Genomic DNA, 27,409 nt, shown 5'->3' on the forward strand with positions numbered 1-27,409 from the left:
ATAAACAACAGAATCCGTCTGGCATCTAAATGTCTACCAGGAGATGGCACTACAAGGGTTAAACATGTTGAAGCCACATGAGCTGAATTTGCACACAAGTCGGTCATGTTTCAGAGAAAACAAAAGAAAAAAGATGTTTTCTCTCATCCCAGACTTCAGGGTCCTCCTGTGTCCCTAAACCAGAGGTGTCAAACTCAACCGCACAAGGAGCCAAAATCCAAACACACCTGAGGCCGAACAGGATAAACATTTATTGAACATTCTTAAACTGCACTTTAAAACTATTAATTTTTAAAGTCCCACTATTGGTCACTCACCTAGGTGTATGAAAGCCAACCCAATAATAACAAGAGGACCCACTAACTAACTAACCAACCTACTAACTCACTCAACAACCAACTAACTCACCAACTAACCCATTTATTATAACCCAACCCACCAACCAACTAATCAACCAACTCACCAGCTAAACAATAAACCAACCCACCCAACAACTAACCAAGAAATCACCAACTAACCAGCAAACCAACTAACCAATCAACCAAACAATCAACCCACCGACTAACCAACTTACCAACCAACTTACAAACTAACCAACAAACTCACCAAATAACAAAAATAAAAAACAACCAACCCATTTATTACAAGCCAACCCACAAACTAACCAACTAACCAACTAACCAACCAACTAACCCATGTTTATGGAGTGTATTTCAGGATCATTTCAGATGTGTGTTTCTGGAGAAAGTTTCTCTTGAGCGTTTTTTTCCCCCCTAGCGTCTCAGGTGTGTGTTCTAAGTAACATTATTCAGTTCTATGTTTCAGGTCAATCAATCACCTGTATTTATGAACTCAGGTTGAACAAAGCGCTTCACATCCAAAGCTTACATTACCCGTTTGTGTTTCAGAATCGTCTTTCAGAAGCGCTCCGGAGCCTTTACTGACAGCAGGTGAGGTAAACTCTGCACTCACAGAGATGTTGACTTTCCTCTGCAGCTGCAGGTCATCAATAGAAACTGTCGGCTCATCTGTCTCAGAATAAAGAACCTTCTGTGGACTTGGACGGCCCAGTTAAACAGATCATCTTGCACTTTTGTGCGGCGCACGTCTGTAAACATCTGGATTCTTTAAAAGGTGAAGCTGAAGCTGAAACTGAAGCAGTCGGCCATGGCGGTTCTCTGGACGCTGGCTTTGCTTTCCTTTGGTGAGTTCTGACCCCTAATGTCTACTTTCATTTTTTGGAGGTTTTTTTCTTGAAGCTGGTTTCTTGCAGGTGTTTCAGGCAGTCGGCTCTCAGACTGCTCATATTATGGTCTGCTGAAGTATCTGAACCTGACAGCACCCAGTCCAGTTCTGCAGGTCATGAGACCTGTGCACAACTGGAACCACACCACAGACGTCTCCTTGGACATGGTGATGTACGGCATCCTGGATGTGGTGAGGTTTTCATGACCCGTTAGCCGACAAATTAAGGTTTAAGATCTGAGGTCAGAGGTCAAGAAGTTGTTAATTAAATTTCTTCTCAAACCTTAAAAAAATAGTGTTTCTTCAGTAAATTGAAGCTCTACAGTGTATAAGCTTCAAACTTGTGCTTGTCTGCAGGATGAGAAGTCTCAGACGGTCACCAGCCACGTCTGGATAGAAACCGTAAGACTTTCCAGCAAAGATCTCCAGAATTAGCGTTTTATCGGTTTTCATGCTTGTCATCCTTCTTCTCATCAGCACTGGACAAATGAATTCCTGACCTGGAATCCGTCCGACTTTTGTGGGATCGACAAGGTGACGATCCCAAAGTCTCTGGTCTGGAACCCAGATGTGGACATTGATGAGGAGTACGCAACCTTTGAAACAGACATTTTGTTTCCATCTTGAATGATGTGTTGAAGAACGCAGGAGGTTGTTCTTCTGCCTGCGTTCAGATGGTTTGTAGTTCAGAAATAATTTCTCCATCTAATGTTCAACCAGACATAGGTCTTCACTGTAGAGCACTCTGCTCCTGTGCATCAGTCTGACTTCTGAGAGGAGCATAGCTTCATAGTTCTGAGTGTGGTCCACCCAGCCTCCCTCAGAGTCGGTGCCGACCCCGTCATCTGAAGAGCTGCTCGTGTGGGCGATGAGAGTTACCCTACGGCTTCTCCTTCTGATTTGGCGTTACTGTCCCTTCAGCACCCTCTAGTGATGGTGTGGACCCTCCAAACCGCCACCTTATTGTGGTGGAGGGATTTGAATGCTCGCATGTTCTTCCACCTCTGGTGGGGTCTCCCATGGCAGACAGGTCCTGGCTGATGAGCCACTTCAGAACCCCTTCATGAGTAGTAACATCATAAATCCAGTTACGTCGCCTGGATTGGCGCCACCCTGGAGCCAGGCCTGGGGTTGGGGCTTGTAGGCGAGCGCCTGGTGACCAGGCTCCTCCCACTGGCCCCAGTTGGGTCCAACCTTAAAGAACAACACGGAATTACTCTCCAGTTATTTAAAGGGTGACCAAATAGGGAAGTTGGAGTCTAACTCCACCCATAGCTGAAATGTGAAAACCCAGTCAGAGGGGTGGGGCTGGGGAACAGAACTGGAGCTGCAGATCATGACGTCAGTCTTCTGAAACTTACATGGTTTGATCAATCACGAAATTCAACTGTAATACCTCAATTCAACCTGTAGAGGGCAGCACACAGATAGTTTTTGACAATATTTTCAAGAATTAAACAATTTTATTTTAATTTATCAAGAATTTGTCAATGACCAGCAGACAGCACTTCTAAAGCCTCATTTATAGACATCAACAGACAAAAAAAGTGGACTTAGGGTTTGATTACCCTTTAGAAGCAAACATGTAGTTCAGTCTTACATTTGTTTTTCTCTTTAATATTTCCTAAATTGCCAAAAGATTACCACTGTGAGTTTGCTTGGATAGAAGCGACCTGTTTATGAGATACACTGAGCATTAAATAACATATAGTTTACAATTTTAAATTTTTATTAACCTTTATTAAACTAGGAAGTCCCACTGAGATGAAGAAATCTCTTTTACTTGGGATCCATGGCTAAGAGGCAAAAAAAAAAAAATTAATTACAGTTGGAAAATAAAATTAACATTTCATTGAAAAACAGTTGCAAGTTGTGAAAAATGTATTAATATTCAGACAATTCTTAAGTCATAATTAAAAAAAATTGGGAAATATTGTCTGATGTTATCCAGGGATACATCGGTATACGTATCATCTCGTGACACACGTGTCGCGATATGTTTCATATTGCCAGAACTGCCAATACCCACTCCTAGTAAGAACATGTTAATAATTGACCATTGTGAGGGATTTTGTACACCTTGTGACATGTACAGTCAATAGTTCCAGTGCTGGTCCTTGGGATCTACCACCCCGCTCGTATTCAGGCCCCCCCTCCTCCTGTGTTTGGATGAGCAGAATACCTGGGGGAACCGGACCAGCAGCAAACTCTCGTCTCCCTTTGCGTCTGCAGCGCCTCGGACTCTGGCAGCCTTCGTGAAGACCCTCTACTCATCTTGATGTCCAGCGGTAGGATGCTAACCACCAAACACCAGCGCCTGACCTCCACCTGCCAGCTGAACCTCTTCCTGTTCCCGTTTGACGTGCAGCGCTGCAACATCACCTTCTCCTCCTCCAGCTACGACAGTAACAAACACGCAGACCCGGCCGATGTTTCTGATGGACGTTTGTCGGACAGTTCTCCTCTGTCTCCACAGCCGGATCTTTGAAACTGGGCCCAGCCAGGAGCAGCTACGTCATCACGACTCTGTCCGACGTGTTCATGATCACCCAGGGGGCGTGGAACCTGAAGGACGTGGAGGTGTCCCTGTTTGATCGCTCCAACGGAAACATCAGCGTCAGCAAGCTCAGATACACGGTACAGACGGGTCCGGGAAAGCCTGGAATTCTGGGAGCCGGTTGTGTCTCACTGGATCTTCTATAGGTCTCACTGCAGAGGAAGCCGATGCTGTACGTGATCAACTTGATCCTGCCGCTCTTCTATCTCCTCATCCTGGATCTGGCGTCATTCTTCATCAGTGGGTCCAGCGGAGAGAAGCTGGGCTTCAAAGTGACCATCCTGCTGTCCATCTCCGTGCTGCTGCTGATCCTGAACGACATCCTGCCCTCAACCGAAGACACGTTACCAATGATCGGTGAGCCGCCACTCAGAGACCCCGCCCTCTGGAGGCGGTCTCCGGTAACAGCTCTGCACCTTCATTCCAGCCACCTACTGTGTCTCCGTCTTCACCGTGGTGTGGCTCAGCGTCCTGGAGGCCATACTGGTGGGATTCCTGCCCCAAATCGATGGTTTTTGCTGTAAGGAAGGTCAGCGCTCTGAAGACCTTCAGCAGGAAGCCGTCAGTCATGAAGGTTCAGCTTTAGTCTTTCACGAGATTGTTTAACGGCGTTCCCAGTGACCACATTTCTGAGCTCCGTACATCTGCACTAAACTTAAAGATTTCTCTTTGTGTTCCCCTCAGAACCTGGAGGAGTTCTGGAGAACACGGAGGTCAAACCGGGAAAGGTTCTTCCTCCGGATGACCTGCAGGAGTTTCTGAGAGAGATCCTGGAGGAAGTGAGAGCGGCGCCGCAGGAAGCCGGACGTCCGGAGGAACGGAGCGCACAGGAAGGACGCTTCAGGAGGATGGCTAAGATGATAGACTACGTCTTCGGTCTCGTTTATTTCTTAGTTGTGGTCATATTTTTCTTATACTTCTGTATCATCTGGATTAACGGTTAACCTTTGGTTTATGGATGAACGACGCTGAAATATTTCTTAATTAAATCTGAAATTATAAATTAAAGGTGTTTTGTTGATTTAATAGTTTAGAAGCTGCCCCCTAAATATGACCATAAAACATCTCTATGCACTGAATGTGTTATTTTAGAGACAATAAAAAAAGTTTAAACATTATTCAAAAAAATGAAGAGGCAGAAACCTCAGTGACCATCAAGACAAACAGGAAAAGAACTTTTATTTAAAACTGAAAAAAGCCATAATAATTTCTTTTAAAAAGTCATAAAAATTAGAAAAAATTAGAAAAAAAAGACGAAAAGTGAAAAGTTAAATCCAAAAGATGGAAAATATAGTTAAAAATACAACAAAGGTGATGTGTAGGATGTAAACTCAAAGAAAACCAATAAAAACATTAAAAGGTAAATATATTAAACAGACTCATGTAAACTAAAGACTTTACAATGAATTAAAATATTTATTAAAAAATCTAAATAAAGTGATTAAAAGAACCATGTTTTGCTCTTTTGGGGCTTTTACCACTAGCATATATTCCAATGAATAAATCTATTCTATAATTCTATTTTACACTTTGGAAAAGTGGAGTTCAAAAATGACAAACAAAGATAAATGAAGAAATCTATATATTCCTGCAAAACATTAAAAGAGATCAAATTTAAAATGTGCATTAATAGTGTTGAAATAAAAAGAAAGTTAAAGCGGCGAGCGGCGTGTGACCTGAGTCTTCCTGAGGTCAAAGGTCATTGTGGTTTTATACTTAATCTCTATAAAATCTGTAATAAAAATCACCAAATTTGACCAAAAAATGTCCGATAAGTTGGAGGTCCTGTTGCCATCCCATAATAATGGGATAACTTCCTTTGGATAACTCGAGTGTTTTGGTTTTGCTAGGAGATTTTTTTTTAACTCCGTAGGAGATTTGTCCTCGTTCGTTTTTTTGACTGTTTCTCTGCTGTGATGTCATCATTTTTGGGGGGAGGGGTTGTCCCTATGCCCAAATTCATGTTCCCGGGTAGTAGGGTGCACCCAAATTTTAGAGTTTTTGAGTTTTTGGTGGGGGGAAATTTTCACTCAAAGTCGCAGAAAGACAGAAGAACTGTGAAAACATTCTGTTCCTTCAGTCCAGGACAGAAAAACCCAAATCAGGAAAGAAAACAGATTTCTATGGAGATAAAACCAACAGAATATGAGAAATAAAATCCTAAAGTTTAGGATGGATCACTGAGAAAAGATAGAAAAACCCCATGAATAACAAATGCTTTTTTTATTGGTTCAAACTGCAATAATATTCATATATATATATATATATATATAGGGTTTCTTTTTCATCGTAAAAAGTAGTTTTAATCTTGAAATAGTTTCAGTTTCATCAAACAAACATCTGATCGGTTAATCTCAAAATTGACATGAAAAGTCGATCACTGAGGATCAGCTTCAAAGACAGTTTCAGGTCAAACTGGATTCGTTTAGATCAGGGTTGGATCTGCAGGATTGCTTTGTTTAAAGATATTATTGAGTGTTTTTCATTTGTAAAATTTGAACGTTTTCAAAATTGAAACGTTTTTTTTTGTTTCTTCTCCATTCATCAAACTCTGCATGAAGCAGCATCAGCACCGGGTCAGAGGCCAGAGGTCAGAGGTCAGTTCTGCATCCAGATTAGAAACAGGACAATCAGAGAAACCACAATAGTAGTCAGGTAGATGGTAAAGAACACCACATCGATGAGCTTCGCCAGCTTCCGGAAGCAGCCGGACTTCCTTTTCTCTTGTCTTTCATGTTGAACTTCCTGGAGCGTCAGCAGAACTTTGTCCAAGATGAGGTTGAGCAGGTTCTGGTCATCAGGTTGGTTCTCCTCTGTTCTGTCCTCTTCAGCCTGTTCTTCTGCAAACAGAAAACTCAGCGGTGAAGTTCTGCCGCTCTGGAGTGATGACCAGAACGGAGAACACTAACCTGAGGGACGTTTGGGCGGACTCTCCGCTCGTTCCTCCTCACGGCGAGATTCGTCCATCTCGATCAGGAAGCTGACCAGCACGGCCTCCAGGACGCCGAGGAACACCAGCGTGAAGATTGAAACGCAGTAGATGGCTAAAAGAGAAGAGCGTCAGCAGGAGCTCAGGCGCCTCCAGAACCGGCTCCACCTACCCAGCATCGGCATGGCTTCCTCAGTGGACGGCAAAATGGTCTGAAGGTTGAGGAGCAGGACGAAGATGGAGAGCAGCACCGTCACTTTGAAGCTCAGCTTCTCCCCCCTGGACTCACTGATGAAGAAGGAAGCCAGATCCAGGAAGAGCAGGAACAGTAGCGGCAGAATCAGGTTGATGACGTAGAGAAAGGGTCTCCTCTTCAGCAGAACCTGCAGACAGAGAACCATGAGGACCAGGCGACCCGGATCACCTCCAGATGGACCGTACCGTGTACTGAAGGCGGCTCTTCATCCACGGAGGTGTGGAAGCTGCGTCCTCGGTAACCTGCAGCTCCATCAGGGTCCACTCCCCCTCCGTCATTTTCAGCTTTTTAGACAAAGCTGTGAACATCGTCCCGTTTCCAGATGTTTCCAGCTGAACAGATTTCCCTGTTCAGACGGCAGAAGGTCATACAGATGTGTAAGAGCTGTTCATGGAAGAGCTAGTCCGACAGAACTCACTGTTGTAGCTCAAGGAGGAAAACTCCAAGCTGCAGTTCTGCTGATCAAAGGGGAATTTGAAGAGGTCCAGCTGGCAGGTGTAGGTGAGCTGCTGCCGGGACGTCACGCTCAGTAATCCACTGGGATCCAGTCGGAGGAAAGGATCTTCCTGAACACTCCCAGTGTCGGAAGCACTGAAGAAGACAGACCATGAAACAATGGTTCTTTGGAGATGAGAGCTCTCTGTCTACAAGAGTCGTCAAGGACTGTGGAGGCTGGACCAACACATCCTCAGTCCCAGCTGGTTACATGGACATCATAAGTTGAGGTTGGTGTCCCAAACACGTTGTTTTTTGACGTGCTGGCTGTTCCCATTAAATCATGGATCTCAGACCTCCAGGCCGTGAACTGGAACCAGTCCAGTACCAGTACCCTAACCCAATGCTGGTACCCTAACCTGGAACCAGTTTGCGTCCAATACTGCCTCTGGTGACGGTTCTGGTCTGGTATCGCGTCTGGACCACATCCAGTACTGCGTGCGGTGCCGGGTTAGGGTTAGACCCAATCCAAATTCTTCCCTTCTCCTTCATTTATCCCTCCAAACGGAGAGTTATAAAAGAATAGTGTCTCATACTTCAGACGTGACTTTTGTTTGATGATGTCACCAATGGCCTGTTAGCCTGGAGCTTCTAGCGCTTGAATATGCACAACAACAGCTGTTTAATAACTTTAAAAGGTCATACTACAACAGAAAGTCATTACTTACATTGAAACGTAAACTTCTGTGGTTCAGAGAACATCCACGTGAAGAGAAGGGGCTTCTCATCGAGACGCGGTTTAGCTTGTTTACTCTCCGTTTGGAGGGTCGGATTTAAAAAAAGCATTTCCTGGACACAACTAGTTCTTAAACTCCCCCTTCAACTGGAGGAGAGGGGAAGAATTTGGATTGGGCCTTAGAGTACCAGTGCCGGGTTTGGCTACCAGTACCTGACACAGTCCGAGAACCAGATGCGGACTGGTTCTGTATTTAACAGAACCAGCATCTGGTACAGTCAATCTGGTACAACCTCCCTAGGGTAGACCCTTGATTTTACAGCCAGGATGTCAAAAACGGCGTTTTGGGGACACTCTAAATGTCGATTTTTGCCATGGAGGGATCGTTGAAGGGTAACCAAATCGAGGTTGAATCGAGGTATTGCGGTTGAATTTCGTGATTGGTTAAACCGTTTCAGTCCCAAGTCATTTCAGAAGTTCCATGTCATGATCTGCAGCTCCAGTAATGATAACAGTCCTGCCCCCAGGCTCCACCCCTCTGACTGGATTTTTACGTTTCAGCTGTGGGAGGCGTCAGACTCCAACTTCCCTTTTTGGTGACCCTTTAACCAAACATCAAGATGTGATGAGTTGACTGTATATAAGAACTGGACTAAGTGGCTCCGCCCTCCTGGTGTTCCAAACAAGAAGTACCCGCAAAATCTCATAGAATTCTATGGAGAAATAAACAGCAGTCACTCATGGTCAGAACAAACATTCTTGCTGTTAGCATCTTCTCGACAATCTATATTTTTTTCTCGATTTCTTTAGTTCAAATTATTTAAGGTGTAAACTGACCAATCAGAGGCCTTCATAAAAGTAGGTGGAGCCTGCTGTCTCTCATGTCCAACAATCAAAATGTTTGATTGACAAATGCCCTATAGCCATCTTTAAAGTGGTAGGGGTGTGGTCTTCCAGCAAGCTCGCTTCTGATTGGTGAGGGCGGTTGCCAAAGAAACGTTGACTATGACCAACTCGGACCAATCACTGTTCACTGACAACGTCTGGCTCCAACATGGCAGCAACTCTACTGAATTGACTGTGTTTGGTTGGAACTGCAAATAAACTGTTTTCTAACGATGACATCACACTCACTCGGTCCACTTCTCACAAACAGTCAATGGTTGAACCACAACAGTTTGGAATCATTTAGAACCCCTCTGGGATCAATAACTTCAGGTTGGCCCAAATATTCAAAGTTCTTGGAAGAATTCTATTATTCTGAGTCTCCATTTCATCTTATGTCAAGGCGTACCCCAGGGCTCTGTGTTGGGACTCTTGTTTGTGCCAGATCATGTTCTATGCAGATGATGCTCAGCTATGCAGAGGACTCTCACTCTGACCTTTCAGCCTGAATGAAGGATTCAGATGTTTGACTTGATCTCAGCCTGTTAATCCAGCATGACTCCAGATTTCACTCTGGATCTTTTGTTTTCATACCAGTTTCTCTGCAAATAAAAAGGAGATTTCTGAGATGCTGTAATCCTGGTGATCAGTTTCAGGTTTTAAATATCAGTTTTTTTAGTTTTTGATCAAACTTTTAAGCTTTTCATAAAAAATGGATCAAGACTTTCTAACTCTGCAAACTCTCCAGAGATCACACATCCTACCATGGTCACTCTGATGGATATACTTTTGTAACAAACAGTTTTTTCAGTCAAGTCTATTCATTTGTTGTATTTAACGGCAGCATCTAAAATTTTTGTGTTTTGTTGAACTTTTGGACTTAAATTCTGCTGTTTGACGGATTGGCGACATGTCCAAGGTGAACCCCGCCTTCACCTGAGTAGAAACCTGTGACCCCAGGAGGGTTCAGGGAATGATGGATGGACCAAATCACAATTTGATTTGTTTTCATTGTGTTTGAGTTGTTTACACCCTTTTGAAACACTTTTTAAAATAATAAAAAGCATTTCCGAACACCAGCACTCACTCTTCTTGGATGGCGATATCTGGGATCCAGACTATCGATCTTGGAATATTCATCACGTCAATCCCACAAAACTCAGTAGAATTCCAGCTCAGAAATTCATTTTTCCAGCTCTGAAACAAACAGCAGTTTTAATTGTTTCAGTCACAGAGATTTGGGTCAAAACGAAGCCCGGCGCCGAGTGGTCCATTACCATTCTGATCAGGACGTGCAGCGAGACCGTCTGGGACTTCTCATGCTGCAGATCAGAAACAGGGGGGGGGGTCAACAAGCTTCTCTTTCATTTCAGAAACTCAAACCTGCTTAAACAGATGCATCATGTTGGTCAAATTCGGTCAGGATATTAAAGATTAGATTTATTTTATAGATGAAAGAAATCTAGACCCATCAGAGCTTCACGAAGCAGAAACAAACTATTGAACAAAAACTTGCATCTTTTTATTCCCACAAATCAATCAAACCAGAGGATGAAAAGTGTCAGGAGTCCTTACCACGCCCAGAATGCCGTATAGCACCATGTCCAGATGGACGACGGTGGTGGTGTTCCAGCTCTTGACAGGCCGAGCGATCTGCAGAGCTTCATTGGAGGCCGTCAGGTTCAGGTGGTCGATCAGACTGAAGTAGGAGCACTCTGAAGTCTGGCTGCTGGAAACGGCTGCAAGAAAAAGTTTGATCTTCATGAACCATCCTGATCCTGTGAAGATTCTGAGAGGTGGAGCGAAGCAGAAGATCACATGAACCTACCGATGATGGAGAGGAAAGCCAGAGTCCTCAGAGCTGCCATGACGGTTTGACTGTCTGTCAGCTGTGAGTAAAGCCTTTTAAACAGACGAGCTTTTCACACACAGCAGACGTTGATGGATATTTTTTAATTTTACCGTCTATGAAGTAAAGCAGCGTCTTTGTCTCCATGTTTAGCAATTAGTACAGAAAGGAATTACCTGGAGGTTTCTATTGTTGACGTGCAGCTGGAGCAGAGAGTCAACATGACAGAGTAAATGAACGCAGAGCGACGGTTTTCTCTGCATGTCAGCGCGCATCAACAAAATATTTAACCTTTTAAATCACAAATGGAAATGATAAAAAGGAAATGTAAACACGTGGAGGTCATTTAAATCATGTGGATTTAGAGCCACAGGAACAGCTAATCAGTCAGGAACCTGGACATGAAAAATCCACCGAAGGGAGCAGCTTAGCAGCTGTCCTGAGAAGAAACTAGATGATGCATCTCAGCAGTTTGAAGATTGTACAATGACTCAAAAGTCTTTTAAAAATCTATTTCCACATGTTTTTGATGTCTGAGATAGAGCTGAGGCGGCAGGTTGCTTAGCAACCGTCTCCAGTGTCACAACACAAACTGACCTCTCTTGTAAATGTTTGCTTTTGCTCTCAAATTAGTCTTTTCTTAATTAAAAACAAGTATTTTACTTTAATTTTTTAACATATATTTAACATTATTCAAAACTTTTATTTTATAGAGTGAAATTTTAATTTGAATCTTTAAGGAATTAATAAATAAAAACTTTGGAATTTGATTATTTCAAGCAACAAAAGTAAAAAGACAAACCTAAAGACAAACAAAAGAAATGTATATCTTTACATATCAAAGGTAAGAGTATTTAGTCATTAATTAATTGGAAAATAACAAATAAAAGTAAAAGAAGATTTAAAAAATACACGCATGGTTATACCTGGTTCTGGAGCCACATGTGGATCTTTTATCCCACTATTGTGGCTCTTTGAAGAAAAATGTCAATGATTTGAATAAACATTGATGTAGTAATGTCATTAAATGTATTTAATGATATTCTTAACGTGTCAGATTAAAGAGAAAAATGATGGTAAAATGTTGAATCTACAGTCGGAGTGGTTTCAGAATACGTTTAAAACACATGTTTTGATTTTTACAACAGTGTTCAGTTTCTATTCATGGCTGACTTGACTTTCTTGCATTTTGAATTTAAGTAAATCTGCTGCATTTATTAACATAGGGTGTGTTTTATTTTGAAAGGAACTTATATGTTCAAAGTAAAACACAAATTGTTACATATAAACATGAAGCACTCTTATAATTCAAATATTATAAATATTTAATTAAAAAAATTAAAATGAGATATTTTTTTAAAATATTTTTTAACAGGGACGTTTTGGTCATAAACAGATCTAAACAACTTTTTAACCGTTAAAAATTGCAGACCCAAGGACGATACATGTAAGTACACACATACATGTCCATTTATGTACCTGTATATCCGAATACACATGCAAATGATGCCATTTTAGTTATTTTTAATTAATGGTTAAATTAGTCAAATATAGTTTGATTTATTGTTTGAAAACGAGTGGGGAAGCGACTGTAATGTGTATGTAAAAAAAAAAGAAAATAAAAAAAAAGTTTATTTTATTATGAAGGCAGACCGGAAGTCGAGTGTACTTCACCGAGGAAGTCACGTGAGCAGGTCAGCTGGTTTCCTGAACTCAGCAGAGCCACAGTCAGAGGCCAGCCCTCAAACATGCTCGTGTCTCCGTCCCTTCGCGCCTTTTCGCTCCTCTAGTTTACCCGCAGGGCCTCGAACCCGCGCTGGCTGCCCGCTACGGAGCGTATCCCCCCCGGAAGTGGCTGGGTGTGCCCCGCCGGCAGCTCGGAGCTTCCCGCTAACCCCGCGGCTACGTCAGCGGAGGAAGGTGAGCTGTGTTTACGTCTGAGTTCACCGCGGGACGAGCGCGCGGCCGCTGCTCCTGCTCACATCTCAGTTCTCTGCTCCTGTCAGAGGAACGCTGGGGTCACAAATGTGACTAAAACCGAAAATACCTTCAAGGAATTATAATTATATACATACAAAGACCAAATTGACCCCAGAAATCAGTAATTATGGGTTAAAAATGTCTGACAACTTTCACAGTTCAATGTTTCTTTTACTTAAATGTACAAATTTATCATCTAAACTTTAGTTTTTGTTTGAATTTGGTTAAATGTCACTCAAATGGAAGGTGTGTGAAGTGGAAGGGTCTTCTTGACCCACTGGGACCCTTCCTGTTGGAAGTGTGAAACATGAAGTGAAGCCAGGATGAACTGTATAAGAGCACTGGACTGAGCAACCCCTCCCGATGTTGTTCCACACAGGAAGTACCTGCATAGAGAAATAAACAGCCAAGTAAGGTATGCTAAGGTAGCAACATTATTGCTAACGTGTTTTTGCTAATCTTATTTTTGTTCATGATACTTTATTTTGCAAGTTTTTTCAAGTTATAAACTGACCAATCAGATGCCTCAGTAAAAACATGTGGTGCCTGCAGGCCCCACCTTTAACATTTGATCCACCGATTCTCTGAGCCCGCTTTCAGTGGAAGGGGTGTGGCCTTCCAACAAGCTCACTCCTGATTGGCTATATAAAGTAACTCAGACCGGCTCAGACCAATCACTGTCGTCTGGTTTCAACATTTCTGAAAAATGGCGGCTGAATAGTCCGTCATTGTTTTAAGACACTTTCTATGGGTGACGTCACTCCGGCTCTGTCCAGTTCTCTTGTACAGACATTCGTCTGCCTCCTGCTCTTCCAGGACGACCATCGCCGCCAAAATTCCTCCTTTAAAGTTTAATTTAACACCAGTTTAGTTTGGGTAAAAAACCTTTTTCACAGCGGGGATGTAAGCTGATCTTTAAATAATTAACTTATTAGTTTAAATGTTAAAATGAACAGAAAAGCAGATTTTAGGCATAAAAATGCCAGGAATTAGTTTGAAATCAGTGCTGGGTTTTAGATTGATTGGAATTTTGAATGAGATTTTCGATCGGTCGGCTGGTTTCCCTCAGTAGAGACAGGACGGCGTGTGTTAAAAATCATGGAAAACGGGATGTTTTGGGGTAAAAACCTCGTCTTCGCTCCACTTTCTGCCGCCACCTGTTCAGATCTGTAGATGTTATCCTACCTGTGGAACAGGTGTGTGTTTGGACTCATTTCTGTATATCTTGACGTTTCTCTTTTCCTTCCAGCTGAGGATCAAACATGGCGGGTGGGATCACGGACACCGGGGAGCCGTACTCTCCGTTTGTGAGTTTCTGCCTCCACATTCTTCCATCCACACTCGTACTTTTGCCTCGTGATCACAGATTCTGTTGATTGAGAGTTTTCAAAGTCCGAAGGACGGGAAGTTCACTCGGCTCCACTTTGGTGTCAAACCGCATTCTCGTGAGGAGCGGCGCTCATCAGATCTGTTAATCGTTGACCGTCAGTTTCACATCCTCTGTTCATCTTCTGCTCTCGTCAGCCTCGCGGGTCACTCAGGCTGCGGCGCTGCTTACCTCAGCACGCCGGGACTCTCTGCTGGTCACATGATCGTCTCAGGAAGCCAGAGCTTTGAATCATTTATGCGGCGAATCATTATGCTGAATCACATTAGCTCGGAGGCGATTCCTCCTCCTGCCAGCTCCTGCTGAAGGAGCTGAAGGAACGTGATGCTGAGAACATCTAAATAACTGGAGTGGAGGTAGCTGGTCGCTCGTTTAGGGTCCGCTACCTCCACTCCAGAGCCACAGGACGGTCTTTTCGTTTCCATTGTGGCTCTCTGGTTAAATAATAATAATATAAATGATAGAAAGTAACTGGAAAGTAAAAAGTAACTAAGTGGTAAAGTAAAAAACTAAAGTAACTTAAACTTCATTCAACTCATTCACAAACAGCTGAAACAGTAAACATAATCAAATATTTGGACAGAATTTTGTGTGAAAATTATTTGGAGCTTAATAAGCACAACTAGCCTTAAGGCCCACCAGGTTATGAGGAGGGTCTGTTATTTCTTATCAAATTAAAACATTTTAAATCCTGCTTATGGCTCAGAGTATCGGGTCAGTAGATGAGCTCGGATGTTACTTCAGCTTGTTAGATTCACACATTTCAGCTGAGATGCACCAAAAACAGTAAAATAAACTTTTTTTTAATTAGCATTAACATCATACTATCTACTACTATCTACTACTATCTACTACTATCTACTACTATCTACTACTATCTACTACTATCTACTACAACACTTAGTGCAATGAGATGATCTTATATGACACAAGATGTCTTTTATTTTGAAAGAAAGTCATGAGCGTCTCTGTTAAAAGATTAAAACCATTTGAAATTTTGAAAAAAAACAATTTTTTAAGTTTTATTTATGCTGAAAAGACATAATAATCATTTATATTTATCATAATAGTAACGATAACAGACAAATAAATGAGTTTTTTATTTCTGGCTCCCAGGATGTTGTGGTTCCTGAGGAACGTACATTTCTTCCTGCATTCATCTCCAGAACAGGATCTGTTCCTCTGACGGATCTCCATCTTCCCTCAGAGTCTCTGCTCTCCCTGCAGTCCTCGACCCCGTTCTATGTTCCACACCTGAAAACCTTCCTTTCACGCCTCTTCGTCCTCAGGTGGGGTTGGTGTACATGTTCAACCTGATCGTGGGCACCGGCGCTCTCACCATGCCCAGAGCCTTCGCCTCGGCGGGCTGGGTGGTCAGTCTGGCGCTCATCTGCTTCCTCGCCTTCATGAGGTGAGTCTTCATGAGGGAGACGTCTCCACGAGCTTCAGTATTTGACCTGCGCCTTGTGACTCCTCCCCCCGCAGCTACATGACCACCACGTTCGTGATCGAGGCGATGGCGGCGGCGAACGCTCAGCTGCGCTGGAAGAGGAGGGAGCAGGAGGAGGTGAGGACCGAGATGTGGGGGGGTCGGACCCGGTCAGTCGGTCCGTAAACGCATTGGAGCCGCGGGACGATCATAAAGACTCTAAATGATATCAATCAAATGTAGAGAAATCCTTCATCAGGACAGAGTCCACATATTGATGTTATTTTAGTTTTAATTAGCAGGTTCCTGGAGTCTTAAAAAGTCTTCTTGAACTAGAAAATGTGGAAATAAGACCTTAAAAAGGATTTAAAGTCTTACGTCTTTATATCTTAATCTTAACGATTGTGCCGTTTAAAACTCTTTCAATGTGACTTTTCTGGTCTAAAGTTTTATTTTTTTAAGCAACAGATTTTTGAGTAATAAAGTAATTATTTCTGTAGCCTTGTAATTGTTATTTAATAACTGAAATTTGAACTTTAATTCATTGTTACCTCAGAACTTGTTCTGAAATTCAAGGATTTTGTTTGATCTTCGTCCACAGATCTGGAATTCGGTACATTTGTCTTAATTATTCACATACAAGGTCCTAAAAAGTCTTGAATTTAACTTGAAGAGGGAACCCTGAATAAAGCGTGGGAGTTTTTCTTAAATCTTCAGTCTTTGTAAAGTTAAACTCCTTTATGAACGTGTCGTTTTATCAACATATTTTGTGGTTCCGACCCGATTCGGCTTCACTGACGTTTCTGAACTTTTTCTCATCGTCTTTATTTCAGAATCAGTAAAAACCACCTGAGTGTGAAACTCCCTGGTTATAAATTCCTCCTTCTTTTATCGGCCGTTGAATGTTTTCATTCCTCCCTATGACTGATTTAAATGGGCTCCCCCCTCCCGCCCCCCATAAATAAAACCAACATGGCTGCAGTCATGTCCATCACTCTGACTCCGGTCAGTGAGGTTAATGCCTTCGGCTCCGTTTGGGGGGTTCTTGATTCCTGCTCCCACATTCCCTTTAGTTTCCTCCTCATAATGGAAAACCTGGAGGAGTAAAGCAGGAATCCGTGGAGCTTCCGTCCTGAAGTCTTCCTCTTCAGAAGGTGGAGGATTCTTCGTTTTATCAGGTTTTTGCTTCAGCAGACGGTGAGACGTCCACAGACGACGGGTGTGTTTGTGGACCAGAGGAAGACTCGATATTCAGGTTAAAACGATCCTCTAGTCCCGGGTCTGTAACCACTAACACTTCCAGAGCTGTTTTGGTCCATTTCTCTCTGAACACAACCCAGTAAGAGCCTCACATGATTTAGAGAAATAAGACTTTGTTTTCATGTTATTGTTATGTTTGTGAGAAATATAAATAGTTTTTTTTGCATAAATAAAAGAGAAAATAGTTTTTTTTTTTTTAAAACAGTTTATAACTTTTAACACAGGTTCACAAGACTTCCTTTCAAAATAAGACTTCCTGTGTCACATAGCATCATAATAGTGTGATGTGAGGAATGAAGACAAAATAAAATAAACGTTTGTGGTGCCAGAAATTCATTAATCTAACTGTCTAAAATTAAAACTGAGATAATTAACTGTATTTTTTTTTTTTAAGTATGAGACTCACTAAAACACTGGAATTTGTCAAGAAGTTTAGTTCTCAGTAATCAAACTACTATGGCTACTGTGCTTTAGAGGCTCGCAGAATAATAAGTTATTTTAACTTTTTAAACTTTACTTTACAGAGACTTTTTAAAAATTCCTTTAACCAGAGAACCACAATGAAGGGTAGAAGAGCCAGACGAGCCTCTGGAGGTCTGACTTTGTCAAATACACCGTTCAGTTCGGTCACTACTTCGGACTTTATTTACTTGTTTTTGTAAACAGCAACAAAAAAATCAGTGAAAAGTTCTGAAGGGAACCAACATTTCTAGAGTCACTTCCAGCTTGAAAAAGTTCAAAATAAAAACGGCTGACAGCTTTAGAGGTTCAAATCAGGATCAGCTTAAAGTGAATGAAAAACAGGGATTGTAAATTAGAAAAAAAGAAAATGTGTAAAGTAAAATTGAAAACTTAAAAGAAATATTAAAAATTTAAAAAAAAAGTAAGTTGTAAAAGTAAGTAAAAATGTTACCAATAAAAAAATGTTTATTTGTATTTTACTTTTTTTTGTTTCTCATTCTTCTAAATTTTGGTTATTATTGTTATTATTGTTTTTAAATTAAAAAAAAGAAGACATTTCTTTAGTCTTCTGGCCCCGCCCGCTTCAGATTTATGGCCACGCCTACTGTGAAAGTCTGGCCACGCCCCTTGCAGAAGCTGAGTATTTGGGTCAAACCTCCTGCTGTCAGCCCTTCCCGCTCTCGCCGTTCACATTTGATCATCAATGATCTGCAGACGGCGCCAACGCCATGCGGCGTTTGTGGTGAATGTTGAGCTTCATCCTCTAAGAAGTTTGTTTCATGAACATTCTCTGTCCTCCTCCACAGACCGACTACAGTGACTCCACCTCCGAGTACTCAGACGACGGCATGGACCCGAGTCGGTCAGAACCAGAGACCAAGCCCATCCTGTCCGTCCGTAAGTCCTGATGTCGACTCTTCTCTGTGGCGTGCTGACTCGCTTGTGTCTCTGAACGCCCCTCAACCATCAGGAGCGAAGGTCAAACTCTGGAGTTCTGCTGGTGTCTGTCTTGGTGTCGGATCAGAACCGGACACAGAAGCTGAGGGTTGATGCGGTAATCCTGTTGATCTTCTCTGACCTGCTGTAGATGTTAGAATCCTAAACCTCAGAGAATACTGGTACCACTGCTTTCTGTTACCGCAGTGACCTTCCACCAATCAACGGGTTTGAACAGTAGCTCCGCCCCAACCGGTCTGTTCCATTTTTCTATGGACCTAAATGAGGGGAACAGAAATGGTACGGTCCGGTCTGTTTTGATGGGTCCTTTTTATAATGCAAATGTTCAAAGTACAGAACTGTACCGGATTATACCATACTGTACCATACCGGACCGTACAGGTCTGTACTGTACTGGACTGGTCTGGACCAAACTGAACTTTACGTACCAGACTGTACTGGACTGTACCGGACCAGACCATACTGTACTGGACTGAACAGTACTGTACCATACTGGACCGTACAGGTCTGTACTGGACTGGTCTGGACCAAACTGGACTTTAATGTACCATACCGGACCGGACCAAACTGTACCGAACTGTACCGGCCCAGACTGCTCATCAGCTCTCATCTCCATTTAGGTTATTCTTAATGAACTTTGTGGTTCGTTTAAACCAAATGCAGTCAGTCCTCTGTGCAGATCTTCCAGGACTCCTCTCCGTTTGGTTCCGAGGATGTCCTCCATGACAGAAGTTCTTAAGATGGCGGTGACACTGATTGTTCTCACAGAGACGACTGCAGCTCACCAAACAAACCAATAAAGAAATGACTAGACGGAGGATTCAGATTCTTCTCTGCTTTGAGCTGTTGTTCGTGAGGTTTTAGTTTCGGAGAGTCTGCGGTTTGGGGCAGAAGCTGTTCTGGGTCAGAGGTGGAGGTGAAGATGAAGCAGGTGTGTGGAAAAGGGGAGGAGCCGTCGTTTGTGGTTAAAGTTTCCTGGATTTAGGCGGTACTTTGTGGACTTCCATCTCGTCTTTTTCGTTGCTGATGTCTTCTGTAATGTCTCCACAGAGAGGTCCGGTCACGCCGATCATTTCGACATCGTGGAGCGGGTGGAGATGGGTCAGATGGCGTCCATGTTCTTCAACAAAGGTAATGTCCTCATTCCTCCTCCGGCACTAATGAGAGTCTGATGTCTGTGTGGCTCGTCCATCACCTCAGCTCTTCCTCATTAACGAAGGCTGCTGGCGCTTTAATTGAATGTAATTATAAAGGGATAAATTTGGTCATAATTACCTGTTTGAGATCCTCAGCAGTGCTGGTGGTTTCTGAGCTGAGCATGTGTGTGGGCGGGGCTAAAACCTGCAAATGGCTGATTGAGCTAATGAAGCTTCTGAAGGCAGGATCACCTTGAGCCGAAGAGCTTTCCTCACATTCAGATCTCCGTGAGCGTCTGCAGCGCCGCCCGCCGCAGGCCGCCCTTCAGCGCTCCGACAGTAGGTGGAGCACTCGGCACGCTCACACGTGCGAGGGCGCTCCTGCATGGAGAGCTGCAGTGCGCCGCCATCCATCCTGCCACTCACCTGTCTGCCTGTTCACACAAAAGCCTCGCCGGCGACCTTTCCCATGACGAGCACGTGGTGACACGCGAGGAGACATCGATCCGCAATAAAGGAGATGAGCTCTGCACCCCCCACCGCCGTGCGGCGGGAACGCTGCCTGCGGTCTCTGAGCTGAGATGAATTAGACGTACACGTGTCCCAGCTCGCTCCAGGTCCTCACGGCGCTGGAATGACCTTCACCGGCTTCTAATGTAAAACAGGAACGTATGATTCCCAACAAAACCTGCATTTAAGTCGTTTTTATTTATTCCTCTGAAGAGACCCAGATATGAACACAAACGAGATTAAAAAAAATCTGTAATCTGACGTCTGATTCTCATCCAGTCCTGGTCCTCTGAGGATTCTGGTCAAGAACAGCTGAGTCAAAGTTTGTTTTTTAGGAAACATCATTAGAATAATAATAATGTTTTTTATTACCCATCAGTCAGAGGTGGGGACTCGAGTCACATGACTTGGACTTGAGTCAGAAAAATTTGACGACTTTAGACTTGACTCTGACTTTAACATTTACAACTAGTGACTTTGACTCAGTCGTTAACATCAATAACTCATGACTTGACTCGTACGTTAAGGCCAATATCTCATGACTTGACTCGGACGTTAACGTCAATAACTTGTGACTTGACTCGGACGTTAAGATCAATGTTTCGTGACTCGACTCGGACGTTAAGGCCAAAAACTCGTGACTTGACTCGGACGTTAAGGCCAATAACTCGTGACTTGACTCGGATGTTAAGATCAATATTTTGTGACTGGACTCGGACATTAACATCAATAACTCGTGACTTGTCTCGGAGATTAACGTCAGTAACTTGTGACTTGACTCGGATGTTAAGATCAATATTTCGTCACTTGACTCGGACATTAACATCAATAACTCGAGACTTGTCTCGGAGGTTAACGTCAATAACTCGTGACTTGACTCGGAAGTTAAGATCAATATTTCGTGACTTGACTCGGAGTTCAACGTCAATAACTCGTGACTTGACTCGGGCGTTAACATCAATAACTTGTGACTTGACTTGGAGTTCAACATCAATAACTTGTGACTTGACTCGGACGTTAGCATCAATATTTTGTGACTTGTCTCAGACATTAACATCAATAACTCGTGACTTGACTCGGACATTATCATCAATAACTCGTGACTTGACTCGGACATTAACATCAATAACTCGTGACTTGTCTCAGACATTATCATCAATAACTCGTGACTTGACTCGGACATTAATGTCAATAACTCGTGACTTGACTCGGACATTAATGTCAATAACTCGTGACTTGTCTCAGACATTATCATCAATAACTCGTGACTTGACTAGGACATTATCATCAGTAACTCGTGACTTGACTCGGACATTAACATCAATAACTCGTGACTTGTCTCAGACATTATCATCAATAACTCGTGACTTGTCTAAGACATTAATGTCAATAACTCGTGACTTGACTCGGACATTAACATCAATAACTCGTGACTTGACTCGGACATTAACATCAATAACTCGTGACTTGTCTCAGACATTAACGTCAATAACTTATGACTTGACTCAGACATTAACGTCAATAACTCGTGACTTGACTTGTACGTTAAGGCCAATAACTTGTGACTCGACTCGGACCGTAACATCAAAAACTCCTAACTTGACTTGGACGTTAAGGCCAATAACTCGTGACTTGACTCGGGCGTTAACATCAATAACTCGGGACTTAACTCGGACATTAAGGCCAATATCTCGTCACTTGACTCGGACGTTAACATCAATAACTCCTAACTTGACTTGGACGTTAAGGCCAATATCTCGTGACTTGACTCGGGCGTTAACATCAATAACTCGTGACTTGACTCTGCCCTCTTCCTGTCTCTGTTGATGTGTTTTTATTTCATTCAAAGTGACGACTTGTTCTGCTCTATTGGCAGTGAAACGACTCTAAATGCTTTATCGTCCCGGGACGAGTGACTGACGCCGGATCTGGACTGACAGACGCATGCTGCTCCTTCTGGGCGTTTGTTCTCATTAAAATAGTGATTAACATGCAGGAATGCATAAAAAAGTACAGGATATGATATTAAATTTACATGTCACCCCCACCTCCCGGTCCTCCTTAGATAATAAAGCGGAGCAGTGATGGAACGCCGCTCCTTTGTCCTCTCGTCTAATTAAACGGCGTCTTTCCTGCTGCTGGAGAGGCGCTCTCCGAGGACGTCTGACTTCCTCTTCAGCTGAAATTGACGTGGCAGCAGCTGTAAGCGGGCTTGGAAGAAGGCCACGGATATCGCATCAGCCTGACCTGCCGCCACTGACAGGAATGTTGATGGGGGCCGGTTTATCTGCACCGCCGCAGAAAGTGTGGCGGTGACCTTCACGATTTGAAAGTTGATTAGAAGACGACTTTGGCTAAAGTCAGAGAGGCAGCCGCTAACAGAGTACTGTCCTTGCATCAGCATCTTGTCTGCGGCTATCTCACCGCCACAATATGATGCGGCGAGGACCGCGGAGGCTGAGCAAACAGCCGGATTGTTTTGTCAACACGTGCCGTCCTTCAGGAGCGTGGCCGCCAATACTAATTCACTCCGGCGTGGCGCCGCCTTCCTCCGTCTGAAGCGTTTGTGACGACGCTTCAGTGACTTTTGCTTAAATGTCAGACTTGATGAAAGAACTGTTTCTGCCGCTCGTGTCTCCGTAATGTTCTGTTATCCACCGCCTCGTAAACCGCCGCTTCGGTGTCAGCGGCGTGGTATAACGCTCGAGCGGGATCAATGAGAGGATCGATAGTCCAAGTGCGGCGGCACTTTGCTTCACAACGGCTCAACTTAACAGAGTTCTTTTTATTTATCCTCTCAGGATTTAGTTTGACTTTTCAGAAAAGGATCAAAGCTGATTTAACAAAACGACTCCAGCGTTGATGTTCTTCCACTTGCCGTAACGTTTCAGCCGCTAACGTGTGATTCCAGTAGATTCTGAAGCACAGAAAAGCGGCTGAAACGTTTTTGGTATGTTACGTTGCTGGTGACGTCTCGGGTGTTAAAGGGTTAATGACATCTTTGTCTCCTCATGCGTCTCAATTTTGAGTGAGATTTTTGTCTTTTTTGTTCTGTCTTCCCTCTTGGCGCTCACCGTTTTGTTTGCAGTCAGGACTGTTGGATGTGACTGAAGACACAGAAATCCATTTTGCAGCGTTGTTGCCGTGGCTCCGGTTGATTGGGATGTTAGATCCAGAGCTGTGACGACCGAAAAGGTTCCTGCCACTAACTGACAGCGTTACAGAGAACTAGAGCTGCCACAAACCATTATTCTATTACTCGACTAATCGTTGATTATTTTTTCTGATTAGTCGACTAATCAGGTCGTGGGCAAAGTGGGTGTAAAGCACACTAGCATTAGCTTTAAACTAAAAATTAGATTAATAGCCTCATCTGCAATAATGCTAGTGTGAATGCAGTAATCTGAATATGGCTGCGGAAGATGCTGAAATTGATAGCTGCAATACCTGAAGCTAGTTGCTGAAAACGCTAAAGCTAATAGCTGAAAACGCTGGAGCTGATTGACAGCTAAAATATAAGTCAAATGCCAAATTAGCTTAAAAAACTGAAAAGAAGCCTAAGTTAGCCAAAACAGCTAGCATGCAGTTGAAATATTAGATAAAATCCAAATTAGCTTAAAAGAAACGGAAAAATCCTAAACTAGCCAAAACGGCTATCATGTAGCTGAAATATTAGCTAAACTCTCAAATATCCTAAAAAATCTTAATAAAAGCTAAAATAGTCCAAAAAGCAACAGAATGACATTATAACTCTCAACTTTACTCCACTCTGACTGCATATAATGTAAAGAAACGACTAATCGACTATTAAATTAGTCGTCGACTATTTCACTAGTCGTCCTGTTGTGGCAGCCCTACAGAGAACCGGACGTCTCCGTGCCGTTACGTCATCCATCGGTGAAAGTTGACGGGGTTATTTGTGTAAATGATCCGTGAATGTTTGTTTTTCCCGCCGTCCCTCTGACTGCTGAATGAAGCTGGATAATGGTCTTCCTGATGTGATGTCGCTGCGTTGGAGACGCGCTCGGCCCTCCAGGAGCCGGCGTGGTCGGAGGAGCCACAAATCTGTCAGCTTTTATCTGTTTTTAATGGAGCCGGGCTCTAATTCCTCTTCCGGTGATGAAGGAGCGGTCCGGTCGGATGCTTGAACTCGGTCTGAGGGTCCGGGAGGATGATGGATGTGCGGCACGAGAACGCTCTTCATCTGACGGACGCCTTTTCTCCCATTTGAATTAATATCAATAACGTTCTCCAATAAAACAGAGGAGGTGAGCCGGGACCCCCCCATGACGTTGTAATGAGAGATATGCGTGGGCGTGCATTTCAATAATGGATGGCGAGGTTTGACATTCAGCTCTGTCAGCCATAAATCACGCCGCGTGTTTGGACGGCGGCAGAAATGAAGAATGTGTTTGTTTGTCGACGGTTGATCTGATCCGACTTTATGATCCAGAATCCTTCACGGCTTCATCACTTTGTCTTCCAGTCGGAGTCAACATGTTCTACATCTGCATCATCGTGTACCTGTACGGAGACCTGGCCATCTACGCCGCCGCCGTGCCCATCTCCCTGATGGAGGTCGCCTGGTGAGAACGCCGCCGCCTCACCGCCGAAGTTCACGGGTGTTCTGGAGGGAACTTCCAGACGGTTCTGGCATTCTGTCCGCGTATCGCGTTTTATCAAAGCAATAAAGCGGTTCTGATGGCGGCCTTCGGGCCCGGTCACCGCCCTGCGCTGCCGACCCGCTTCCAGACGGGCTTTTATTGCAGGTCCAAATAAATCCGTCGTGTTTGTGTGGAGTCACCGGTTTATCCCTCGAAACGCTCGAAACGCTCCTGGTCGTGTTTTGATGAGTTCGGATGGTTAAAGATTTAACAAACCTGTGATGAAACACTTTCTCTGTGAGTTTAGTGTTTATATAGTAAACAAGAAGGAAGTTCATGCAGCATCAAGGCTGGGTTTTATTGACAAATGAATATATCACATTTTGTTGTAGATTATTCTTAAATCATCAAAGAAAAACTCTCATTATTCAGAAGATCTGAGGTTAATAGCTGCTCCTTGAATCTTAAAGAGTCACTCCACTAAAAACTGTTTCTGGTGTTTTTAAAATGTTCTTGTAACATTTTTCCTTAACAAGCTTTATAAACACATCAACAAACATTATTAATGTGTTCATAGGATGTTAGTAAGACATGTATTAGTCGAATGAGGCTAATTAACATACTTAGTAAGAATTATTTCTATTTAAAGAGAGACCGTTGTCTACAAAGCCCATATTGATAAACTGCTTCAGGCTTAACAACTTTGAGTGTTTTGCAGCTCCTCATCTCATTCTTCTGATGGAGAAGGACATTTATGAAGAAAATTAGGCTTATTCAGACATTTTTTATACATTTTTCTTTATTCATGTCTTTGTGAATCAGAAAAAATGGAAAAAATCATATTTGTGATGTAGAAAATACACTGGGCGGGGCTACAGTCACCCAGCTCCGCCCCATTCTGATACATCCTCCTGTAGACGAATAGATCCATGAACGTCTTTGTTTTCCTGGTCCGGATCCGGACCATTTTTGGTGCTCCTCTAAAGGAAGTGCTCTAAACCAGCAGGAGAGTCTTTAAACTGATCCTCCCTCTCCCCCTCCCCCTACATTTAGCCCTCCAATCGGTAAGTTATGGGCTTTGTCCAAATTCCCTCGCTAATCATTAACTACTAAAAACTAGGACTATTTAGTTCTCTGAATTCTAAAAGGAATTCCGACACCATGCTCACTACTTTTCTGTAATTTCTTCAAACATTACGTCTCTGATTTAACAAAGTGAAAATCGTATCAATACGAACATTTCATGACGTCTGTTTGTGACTCCACTGTGTTCTGAGGATGAAAATGTAGATGGTTTATTCAGAAATTATATTTAATGTATATTTCTTTTTGCAAAAACCTCTCAAACGCAATGCATTGTGGACCATATTTGCCAATGTAGTGAGCATCAATGCAGACTGCAAAGATTTCTGGGAAATTTCCAGGGCACTAGAAAATGGTGATCTCACGATAAAGTAAACTAAATAGTGAGTAGTGGAGGAATAGTGAGAAACAGTGTCCTCAAACTCAGACGTTACTCCCACTTGATGACATCATCAATAGTCGCCGGACAGCTAGCTTAGTGCAGACCTGTTAGCGCTCAGAAATACACGGCAACATCAGTTCATAACTTTAAAAATGCTAAAACAAAAAGTCACTACTTAGATTTAAATGTAAACGTCTGTGCGTCAGAGCGTATCCACGTGAAGAAACGTGTTTCTCCAACACCTTCACGGCGGAGGGATACGCAGCCCTCTGCTAAAGGTTAGGCCTTTAAGAAGCTGTTACAGACAAACCTTCCCCTGAAAACAAGAAAACAGCTTATTATCAAACACTAATGAGCTGCCTGCAGGTAAAGCTTTTATTTTGGAGCAAATGTCTGTCACACAGAGTCCTTAATCCTGGTATTTTCTGTCAGGTGAGCCTAAATAGACGTTAATTGCTTCACATAACTCTCCGTGTCGCCTCGTTCTCTCTGGTTCTGCTTTCGGAAGGCGTTCCCCGTCATCCGTGCTCTCCATCGTACGGCGAGCGCGGCTGCAGATGTTTCCGACGGGAAGATTTACGCTGCTGCAGTCGTCGGTTTCAGTTCACGCTCTCGTCTCTCTGAAACGCTTCCTCTCAAACAGCTGCTCACTTCAGAAATGCTAAATTATTCCATAATCTCAGAGACGCTCGTGACTCCATCACAAACGATCCAGTTTAACTGAACTAAATAGGAATGATTCTAAGGCCGATTGTCCTTCAGCTTTTCCTCCACATCCGTCTGAAGATCTGCTGGATGGTTAACCCTCTGACTGTCTGTCTGCAGCGGGAACCACTCCTGCAGCGCTGGAAGTGTCAAGTTCAACGACACGGACGCCTGCTGGGGCCCTGTGACCAGAGGGGACGCCTACAGAGTCTTTCTGGTGAGATCTTCCTTCATTCCATCCTGATCGGAGGCTGATCGGAGGCTGATCGTCAGCTGATCGGAAGCTGATCAGAGGCTGATCGGAGGCTGGACGACGCAATCTGTTTAAACGGTCAATCCTTGATGCTGGTGGTTGTTGCTTTGATTATTGATTCAAACTGAGCCGATCATCAAATGAAAAATCCTCAACTCTTCTGAACATCAATCCTCCATCGGGACAGTTTATAGGCCAGTTTCTCCTTCAGAATTCACAGACAAAAATAAAGTCTTTGTTTGGATCTGGATGAAAATGATGGAAAAAGTTCTCTGTCAATTTAAAGCCTTTTTGGTCCAGAGCAGAGAGAAAAGATTCACAAATATTTCTCATCCTGATTTATGTCAAATCAGGATCATCTTAAAGGGT

General features: G+C 43.2%; 3 protein-coding genes across 3 annotated transcripts in view; 2 read left to right on the top strand and 1 right to left on the bottom strand.

Annotated features, from left to right (window-relative positions):
- Window positions 1-97: 97 nt before the first annotated feature.
- Window positions 98-5,054, top strand: LOC112146619 (5-hydroxytryptamine receptor 3A). The gene is made up of 10 exons (XM_024272521.2): window positions 98-950; window positions 1,038-1,204; window positions 1,274-1,437; window positions 1,603-1,647; window positions 1,723-1,832; window positions 3,478-3,650; window positions 3,722-3,882; window positions 3,949-4,159; window positions 4,230-4,376; window positions 4,487-5,054. The coding sequence occupies exons 2-10, from the start codon at window positions 1,168-1,170 to the stop codon at window positions 4,744-4,746; spliced, it is 1,308 nt and encodes a 435-aa protein (XP_024128289.1). The 5' UTR covers window positions 98-950; window positions 1,038-1,167; the 3' UTR covers window positions 4,747-5,054.
- Window positions 5,055-5,614: 560 nt separating this feature from the next.
- Window positions 5,615-11,410, bottom strand: LOC112146527 (5-hydroxytryptamine receptor 3A). Its single transcript, XM_036213081.1, has 9 exons — window positions 10,872-11,410; window positions 10,619-10,782; window positions 10,321-10,365; window positions 10,131-10,240; window positions 7,406-7,578; window positions 7,173-7,333; window positions 6,904-7,114; window positions 6,712-6,846; window positions 5,615-6,642 (listed from the first exon to the last, which is right to left on the bottom strand). The coding sequence occupies exons 1-9, from the start codon at window positions 10,909-10,911 to the stop codon at window positions 6,401-6,403; spliced, it is 1,281 nt and encodes a 426-aa protein (XP_036068974.1). The 5' UTR covers window positions 10,912-11,410; the 3' UTR covers window positions 5,615-6,400.
- Window positions 11,411-12,212: 802 nt separating this feature from the next.
- The window catches only part of tmem104 (transmembrane protein 104), a 58,363-nt gene continuing 43,166 nt past the window's right edge, over window positions 12,213-27,409 (top strand). Inside the window, exons 1-8 of the mRNA XM_036213083.1 lie at window positions 12,213-12,812; window positions 14,122-14,179; window positions 15,549-15,670; window positions 15,745-15,826; window positions 18,217-18,307; window positions 19,418-19,498; window positions 24,500-24,599; window positions 26,908-27,004. Coding sequence (XP_036068976.1) covers window positions 14,135-14,179; window positions 15,549-15,670; window positions 15,745-15,826; window positions 18,217-18,307; window positions 19,418-19,498; window positions 24,500-24,599; window positions 26,908-27,004 — 618 coding nt within the window. The 5' untranslated portion in view covers window positions 12,213-12,812; window positions 14,122-14,134. The remainder of the gene's footprint in view (window positions 12,813-14,121; window positions 14,180-15,548; window positions 15,671-15,744; window positions 15,827-18,216; window positions 18,308-19,417; window positions 19,499-24,499; window positions 24,600-26,907; window positions 27,005-27,409) is intronic.

This window comes from Oryzias melastigma, linkage group LG8, assembly GCF_002922805.2.
Source record: "Oryzias melastigma strain HK-1 linkage group LG8, ASM292280v2, whole genome shotgun sequence".
Lineage (NCBI taxonomy): Eukaryota > Metazoa > Chordata > Actinopteri > Beloniformes > Adrianichthyidae > Oryzias > Oryzias melastigma.

Excerpts from the sequence above, each read along its gene's own strand:
- LOC112146619 (XM_024272521.2), top strand. The coding sequence starts at position 1,168 with ATGGCGGTTCTCTGGACGCTGGCTTTGCTTTCCTTTG. Across the intron at positions 3,651-3,721 it reads CTCCTCCTCCAGCTACGACA|CCGGATCTTTGAAACTGGGC; the intron begins GTAACAAACACG and ends CTGTCTCCACAG. Across the intron at positions 3,883-3,948 it reads TCAGCAAGCTCAGATACACG|GTCTCACTGCAGAGGAAGCC; the intron begins GTACAGACGGGT and ends GATCTTCTATAG.
- LOC112146527 (XM_036213081.1), bottom strand. The coding sequence starts at position 10,911 with ATGGCAGCTCTGAGGACTCTGGCTTTCCTCTCCATCATCG. Across the intron at positions 7,115-7,172 it reads AGAGCCGCCTTCAGTACACG|GTTCTGCTGAAGAGGAGACC; the intron begins GTACGGTCCATC and ends CTCTGTCTGCAG. Across the intron at positions 6,643-6,711 it reads TCCGCCCAAACGTCCCTCAG|AAGAACAGGCTGAAGAGGAC; the intron begins GTTAGTGTTCTC and ends TTCTGTTTGCAG.